Source organism: Balaenoptera borealis (assembly GCF_965194805.1).
Source record: "Balaenoptera borealis genome assembly, chromosome: 15".
NCBI lineage: Eukaryota > Metazoa > Chordata > Mammalia > Artiodactyla > Balaenopteridae > Balaenoptera > Balaenoptera borealis.
Genome location: NC_138871.1, coordinates 54,731,794 through 54,739,622, shown reverse-complemented (window position 1 = coordinate 54,739,622; position 7,829 = coordinate 54,731,794). Strand labels below are relative to the sequence as shown.

General features: G+C 60.7%; 1 protein-coding gene across 3 annotated transcripts; it reads right to left on the bottom strand.

Annotated features, from left to right (window-relative positions):
* Positions 1–1,155: 1,155 nt before the first annotated feature.
* On the bottom strand, positions 1,156–5,789 carry SIX2 (SIX homeobox 2). 3 transcript variants are annotated; one of them, XM_082357297.1, is made up of 2 exons: positions 4,575–5,772; positions 1,156–2,426 (listed from the first exon to the last, which is right to left on the bottom strand). In XM_082357297.1, exons 1-2 carry the CDS (start codon positions 5,138–5,140, stop codon positions 2,096–2,098), a joined length of 897 nt encoding a protein of 298 aa, XP_082213423.1. In that variant the 5' UTR covers positions 5,141–5,772; the 3' UTR covers positions 1,156–2,095. The 3 variants fall into 3 exon arrangements, with proteins under 3 accessions (XP_082213423.1, XP_082213424.1, XP_082213425.1); XM_082357298.1 differs by having other exon boundaries at positions 4,581–5,769; XM_082357299.1 differs by lacking the exon at positions 1,156–2,426 and adding an exon at positions 2,434–3,144 and having other exon boundaries at positions 4,581–5,789.
* Between the last annotated feature and the right edge of the window lie 2,040 nt (positions 5,790–7,829).

Here is a 7,829-nt window from a genome sequence, read left to right as displayed (position 1 = left end):
CCAAGTTAGCCCGCCCAGCTGCCCGCGTGCCTGCGGGTCTCGACTGGGAAGGAATCCTTGATATTTAGAAAGTCCGCGCAGAAGTGCTCTCCGCGAGCGCTGATTTCACCAGCGCAAAGTGCCGGAGAGGTCCTGGAGCTCCAGGATCACGGGGTCAGAAGAGCGCCTCCTCCCCTCCATCCCTTCCCACCCAGGGCCGGCAGGTCTGGTCGGAAGCGTCCCGGTCGCGGAGGAGTAACGTGTATGGTACCAACAGCCACCGAGACCTGAGACGGAAAAGCCTCAACTTCCTCCTCGAGGAGTCCCGCCGGCTTCGGACCTGCCTGGACCGGCTTAGACTTGTCGCTTGATGGGGAGGGGGGCTGGATCCCTGAGAGGGGAGGGGGCGCCCTAGGTTAATTTACAGCCGCAGAGGCACCTACGGCGCACGACGCACGGAGGTGCCTCCCCTGCCTGACCATCCAAGCCCCGGCGTCCGCTTGTTCCCATTTAGAACACGCGCCCGGCGCGCCCGGCTCCCCGAGTCTCCCGGACTTCCCTTCTCCCCAAGCCCCTTCATCTTCACGCCAAACCAACGGATTTCTGAGCGTGGAGACCTTCGTTCCACGGCCACACGCACGACCCGGGCTTCGCGGCTGGACCAGCGGCTGCCCTTTCGGCCAGCGAATCTGCCCAGTGCGTCGTGCCTGGTTCCGGGGATGGCGACCACCGCTAAGGAGTCTGCCCTTCAGGAAACCTCCACGGCCCGACTTGTTTCCCAGCCTTGTTATGTCCAAACACACGTAACCACGTTACGCACACAGCCTCTCATTTCCTACCCCCATTCCCAGGTAAAGAAAGAGGCAGGTGAGGGCACTGCTCGGCTGTTGGGGGGAGAGGAGTCCCCACGAGGGACAGGCCCCTTCCCCGCTCCTGCAGGGAGCTTCCCGGACAAGAAAAGGGACAGAGGGCTTTGGGGCAGGAGGTTTCAGAGTACTCAGCCCCTTCACCTTGCGACTCATAAACGTTGTGTGTGTGGGAAGGCGCCTCCCGGTTTCTGGGACTCATGGGGCTTCGCTGCCCAGAACGGTCCACCCGGGGTGTCGAGTCCCTGTAGGGAAATCAGACACAGCTGCACTCGTGGCTCGCGGGCCTCGTGGTATATATCCATATATATATATTTATGATTTCTAATTTTATTATAAAATAAAAGCAGAAATATTTCCCAAAGGACATTCACATGAGGGCGTAACAGGGAGATGGCAAGTCTGCGGCTGGGAGGCACGCTCTGCCGGGAGCACGGTGGCCACAGTCCCAGGAGGAAGAGGAGAGCGAGTGGCGGGGCCTCACCAAGACAGAGGGGCAAGCGGCAAGGGGGCGTTCAGGGGCTTCCCTGACGCCGCCTTTGCTCTTTCACTTAAGTTACTAGGCAGCGCTGACACCTGCAGCCCCCAGCTGACCCCGGGGGGAGGGCCTCTGGAGAAAGCCCGGGTTCAAAGGCCCTGTCTTCTCTTTGCTCTTCCCCCTCCCACTCCCACCCCCGTAAAATGAGGAATGGGGGGAGGGCAAATAGACCTCCAGGCACGAGGAGAAAGACCGACGGGTACAGCCCGCGAGGTGCAGGAGGCTGGTGGAGAGGAGAAACAGAAAACAGAGATAGAGTAATAGAAACCTAGCGAGAGATGGCAAGCCGTTAGTACAGAGGGAAACAGAGACAGTGAAAAGGGGGAAAGCAAGAAGAAAAGAAAAGAAGAGAGAAGGAAGGGGAATGAAGAGGAAGAAAGAGCAAGGAAGGCAAGGGAAGAGAGAGAAGAGAGGGAAAGAGAAGGCAGGGAGAGAGAGTAGGAGAATGGTGTATAATTTATTCCCTTCCCTGGTTCAAGACCCGGTCCCAGGCCTCCAAAGGATCTCCAAAGCAACTTGTTGAAAATAAATCCCGAACAAAGACTAAACCAGAGAGCCATCCGCCCTGCCCGGGCCGGCAGTTCTGCCCGCTCAGCGCGCGGGTCTTTCAGTACCTGGTGGGGTCGCCGGCGCGGGGCGCCCTCCGGACACGGTCCTTCTCAGGTCCCGAGCGACCAGCCCAGAAGGCAAGCGCGTCGAGGCAGGCGGGGCTCTAGGAGCCCAGGTCCACGAGGTTGGCCGACATGGGGTTGAGGATGGAGTCCTGCAGGCCGTGGTGATGCTGCAGTGGGTCCGAGCCGCCTGCCCCCGGCACGGGCACGGGCACGGCGCTGGGGCCCGGAGGGTGGCCCAGGCTGTGCAGGGACGGCAGCCCGGGTGGCGGCGGCGGGCTGAGCAGCAGCGCGGGGCTGGACGACGAGTGGTCTGGCGTCCCCGACGGCGTCTTTTCGTCCTCCGAGCTGCCTAGCACAGACTTGCCGCTGCCGTTCAGCGACGCAGCCAGCGGATTGTGGCTGTTGGAGTTGGAGTTCTCGCTGTTCTCCCTGCAAGTGCAGGAGCAAAGCAGCTGGGTCAGCGGGGAAACCGAGGCTGCTCGGCGCCGCGTCGCCCGGAGCCAGAGCCGCCGCGCGCTGCCTGCGGGTGTTTTCGGTTTCTAACATGTTTCGCGGGCCAAGCCTGGGCTCCGGCTCTTTCAGTCCCTCCAGACCCGATTTCTCTCTCTTATACCGTCTCCCTGTATCGTTTCTATCTCCCCACCTCTCCTGCTCTTAATCTCACGAATATCTTTCTGCTCTCCGTGTGTTCTGCCCTCCTTGCCTACCCCCACTGAGTGGCTAACTTTTCCAGAGCAGAGGGGCAGGGGGGCAGGGTTCAGTGGAGTTGTAGGGAGAGGGACAGGGAGGAAGAGAAGGTGCCTGGGTTTTCGGATCACTCTTGGCTCCTCAAGCCAGGGTTTGTTGCGGAGAAGTGGGTCCAGGAGAGTCAGGGACCCTAGATTGTAGGCTGAGGGTCCACTTGAGGTTGGGGATCTCACAGGTCCTCATATCCCTTCGCTTTTCTCTGCTTGAGGGAAAACCCTGTCTGAGGGACAGGTTCCTGGAGCTAAGGGTCTTTTCCCTCTAGTTCCAAACTGGCAGGCCTTGTTAGGGTTTTCCTTGCTTGGCCTAGGAACGAGGCCCTAAGGATGCAGGACTCCCTTTTCCTGGTGGCACAGCAGAAACTTCAGCTGGGGGCCTGAAGCTGGGGTGTGGAGGGCAGCTTCTGGGAGAAGAGAGAAGGAAGAGTGAAGGGGATTGCTAATCCTGGCCTAGACTTTTCCACCATACCAGAAACTGAGGGACTCTTCAGCTCTCACCTGGGGCCTGACCTGAGAACTTAGTTCTTCAGGACTCTGGATGCATGCCATTCTGGGGGGAGGGGGACCTCAGCAGGGAGAACCCACCTCCTGCCCTGTCTCTGACCGACCGACAGCCCCTGCCCAGATTTGGAGATTTGAATTCTTGGGTAGATTCTCTCTTTACTGGCTCCCCAGGGCCTTTTCTTTCTGTTTTCCTGGAAGTGAACTTCCTACAGGGCTGGCAGCTGAATCCTTACAACTGTGGATGCTCCAACCTCATGGTCTTAGAGACCAAGGTCAGCTTGAAGCCACCCCCCCGCCCGACTCCCACCGCTGATTCCACTGTTCAGCATCCGCACTCTGACCCTGGCCATTCACTCTGGGCTGCACACACCCCGTACCACAGACCCCAGGTGTCTCGTTTTGCTCTTACACTCAGGCTGATTCTGTTCCCACAGTCAGCTTCTCCCCCTTCAGATTTGGGGTTCTGAGGGGCCAAAGCCACAAGGGCCTCATGGTCAACTGCAAGGCTAGTTCAGCAAGTCCTGGTTTCCCTGAGGACAAGCAACTCCCAGCCCTTCTGCTGCTCTCAGCTCACCCCAGACATACCGACCTATCTGCCAAAGAGGGTAGAGCCTGAGCAGAGAGGAGCTAAGGGCTTGGCAGGCCAGGGAAGGACTGCTGGGTCCAACGAGGCAGGAAAAGGGACATGTGTTTCTCTTCTCTCCTGGAGCTGACACTTCCTCCCCAAGCCTTTCACCTCTTGGTCCTTTCAACGCGCGATAAGACTTTCCCTATCAACCCCCCTATCCAGACAAGGAAAATTCTTCCAGGCCTCTCCACATCCAGGTCGTACCAAGAAAGTTCCAATCCCAGTCCTGACCCCTAATCACACGGCCTGTAGCTGAGTGAGGCAGACGGGAAGCCCTGGGAAGTGCTGGTGAATTCTCACAGGCAGTCTAAACCCTGCACCCCGCACCCCCCACCCCCCGAATAGTCCTCGCCAAAACTCCCCTGTCCTCCGACCTTCGGAGGACTAACAGGCCTTGCCTGCAGTGCGCCCCTTGCCTGGAATCCAGGCCTACCGTCTTGCCTTTGCCCCGAAGGTCGCTGCTTCTCCACTTTTGCTCACAAGCGACCAGGGAGTTAGTTGACAACTTCCCGATTGCTCTGCCCGCTTTAGACAAATTTCCGATCTCCTGGTCGCCCGCAAGCGCCGTCCGGGTCAGAGCAGGCTGCAGCAGGGCCCTTGCTGGGACGAGCGGGCCCAGTTCAAGCCTCTCCAGGGGCTGAGCGGACGCCCTGGGACACCCTCCCTCGAGCCGGGGGTAGCTGGCGCCGAAGCTCTACTTACTCGTACCTTTCCTTGGCCTCGGCTGCCCGGTCGCGCTGCCGCCGGTTCTTGAACCAGTTGCTGACCTGCGTGGTGGTGAGGCCCGTGGCTTCCGCCAGCTCGCGCTTCTCGCGGGGTGAGGGGTAGGGGTTGTGAGCGTACCACTCGCGCAGCACGCTTCGACTCTTTTCCTTGAAGCAGTAGCTGGTCTCCTCGCCGTCCCAGATGGAGCGCGGCAGGGGAAACTTGCGGCGCACTCGGTACTTGCCCACAGCGCCCAGGGGCCGGCCGCGCAGCTTCTCCGCCTCGATGTAGTGCGCCTTGAGCCACAGCTGCTGCAGCTTGGCGTGGTTGTGCGGCGAGAACTGATGGCTCTCCAGGATCTTGTAGAGCTCGCGGAAGTTGCCGCGGTGGAAGGCCACCACCGCCTTGGCCTTGAGCACGCTTTCATTCTTGTGGAGGTGCTCGCAGGCGGGCAGCGACCACAGGAAGCGGCCCAGCCGCTCGATGTTGCCGCCCTGTTGCAGCACCTCGCATACGCACGCCACTTGCTCCTGCGTGAAGCCGAAGGTGGGTAGCATAGACATGGTGCCGGTTGCGCCCACCCGCGCGCGCCCTCAGCGCGCCGCGCGGTCCGACATGGGCGCCTCCCCGCCGGACCGTCCGGGCCAAGAGGCGGGCGGGGTGGGGGGGGCCCTGGCCTGGCGCTGGCTCCCGGAGAACTCCGAGTCACTGCAAGACGTCCCCGAGCCGGCCGCGGGTCCCGCGCCGCTCCGCGACCCCGCCGCCCGCGCACTTCTCCTGAGTCCACGTCCAAGCCCGGGGGCCGCCCGGGACGCCGCTCCGCATGCTCCGCGCCCTCCCGCCCTCCAGCCGCTCCCTCGTTCGCTTCTCGCTCGCTCTCCCTCCCGTCTAGCTCGCTCGCTGCTTTTTTAATAATATTATTCTAAGCGGGCATGAGGCGCGGCGGCCCGCGCCCTGATTGGTCTGGTTATCTGACCCGGGGCCTGCCCGCGCCAGACAATAGTCGGAGTCAAATTATTCGCCATGGAGACGCTGTCAGTCACTGGTAACCCGAGCCCGGCGGGCCTGGCGGCTCCCCCCGGCCTGCTCCGCTGACAGATCGCCGGGCTCCGAGCAAAGCGTAGGGCAGCCCGAGACGGGAGCCGGAGGCGCTCCAAGAGCCTGGGAGGCGGAGAGGGCCGGGCAGAGGCCAGCGGCGGCGGTGATTGACGGGGCGGACGCCCAAAGAGCAAGGGAGGAGCTGGACCCGGGAGGCGGGGGTGGGGGGGGGCGGAGTGGAGACGCGCAGAGAAGAAAAGGGGAGGACCGAAGTGGGGACGGAAGAGGGGAGAAGAGAAGGCGGAGGACGTTAAGGGGGTGCCGGGAAGAAGGGGAGGGAGTGGGGTGGAGGGAGCCACGAGGGGGAAGAAACTTTGCCCAGCTTTTCGCAAGGCCGCGCCGGCTGTCCCCCGGGTCATCACGCCGCTCCCGGGGCTGCTGTTTGCCGGGTGGATTCTGCCCAGGAGCTGACCAGTGGGGTGGGAGAGTTTGGACGCGCTAGGGCGCCCCTTAAAGATTTGGCTTTTCCTGCTGACAGTGCCCCACCCCCATCCTAGGAGTTAGGGACCCGCGAGGTCCGCGAGGGAGAGGGGGAGGGAGTAAGAGAGAGAACTGAGGAAAATTTGGCAGTGGCTACAGGCGGACGCTTGAGAATCTACTTCTTGGAGGATCCCGCCTTTCCTCCTTCTCTTAACTGGGCCGGCTGCCCCGCGGCCAGTACCGCCCGGCTGAGCGCTCTTGGCTCCTCGCTGGGCGGAGACTCAGACTTAACCCCACGGGTCCCACGGCCCGAGAAGCTCCCGGCACTTCCGTGTGGCCTCCACGGAAGTTGACTCCGGTGGGCAGCGCCGGTGGTCTGCCCATAGGGATGCGAGGGCAGGGAATCTAGGATGGTCTTGGCCCTTCCCCTGTGGGTGGTCGGGGAGGCAAGATCCACCACCTTCTGGTCTCTCAGCTTGGACTCGGCTCTGGCCAATTCCAACATGAGAACCGGGTCGCCGAGCTCTGGAACGAAGGGCTTAAAAAGGGGATCCTATTTTTTGCTTCTTTGTCACGGCGCGTGTGTAAACACGTGGCGCTGGTTCTCTGGGAGAAGGGCAGGCGAGTAGGTGGGAGGGCTGGAGTGGAAGAGGGGGTGTTGCGGCTGTTTCTACGGTTTTGAAAAGCCCCGGGGTTAGCTCCTTCCCCGACTGGTCCTTCCCACCTCCGTTTCCCGTCTTGGCTCTGAGCTGTTGCAGGCTGGAGCCTCGCTGGCTCCCAGTGCCAGGACTCAAGCCAAAACAGAGCCCCGTCTCTGCCTTCAGCTTAGGACTGTGCAATCTGTGTCTAGGCCACATTTCTTGGTTCCTACGCCTTTAAATTTACTCAGAAGTTTGTGCTAGGAGCACTGGAATGGGGGTCCGGAACCCTGGGTTCAAGCTGTGACTTTGCTTGGTGTTTTTGAGCAAGGCTCCTATTTGTTCCTCTAACCCTTAGTAACATTTCCCAAAGTTTCCCCCCTGCTCTAGCATTCTAGAAGTCCTGTGGGGGACTTGCAGGCATGAAAGAGTGGAACCCTGGGATTCTCCCTGAGACTTCTGCCTCTGGGGGCCTGTCCAGGTGTATTGAGACCACAGGGTTATCAAAGCATGTTCCAAGCCCGTGGCAGGGACAGCTCCCTGCAGGATTTCAGGTGGTATGCTCAGAGCCCGCATCAGTCTGCTGCGAGGAGCCCTGCTGTGTCCAGGCCACTTTATCCGGAGTCCCGTGTGCTGCCACACAGGGTTTGTTTGCCCCAGAGTCGGGCTTAGAGGACTCTGGAAGACATGAGGAAGTACTTACCACTGGCTGCAGTGAGGTTCAGAGCCCACCTTACTCGTCCCAAGAAAGGGCAACCTACTCTTTCCAAGACCTCTTCCTCAGCCACGTGATTAATGACTGGCAGGTAGGTCCCACCTCTGGCCATGGCGGTCTTACATCTTGGCAAGAGCAAGTCCTAACTGTCGGGGAGCACCCTAGTCTGGTGCAGGTGAGTGGGACTGGGCAGTAACTTCCTGGTGTGAGGCTTTGGGCCAGTTTATGATCTCCACCTCATTCTCTCCGTTAGATGAGGCCTGCGTGATCTTTCAGGTCCCTGTTGCTGGAATGAGTCTAAGAATACTAACCTTGAAAAAGTGGGTAAACTGCAACCTCAGCCACAGCTTCCACTGGGAATATGCCCCTCCCTGGACCCTT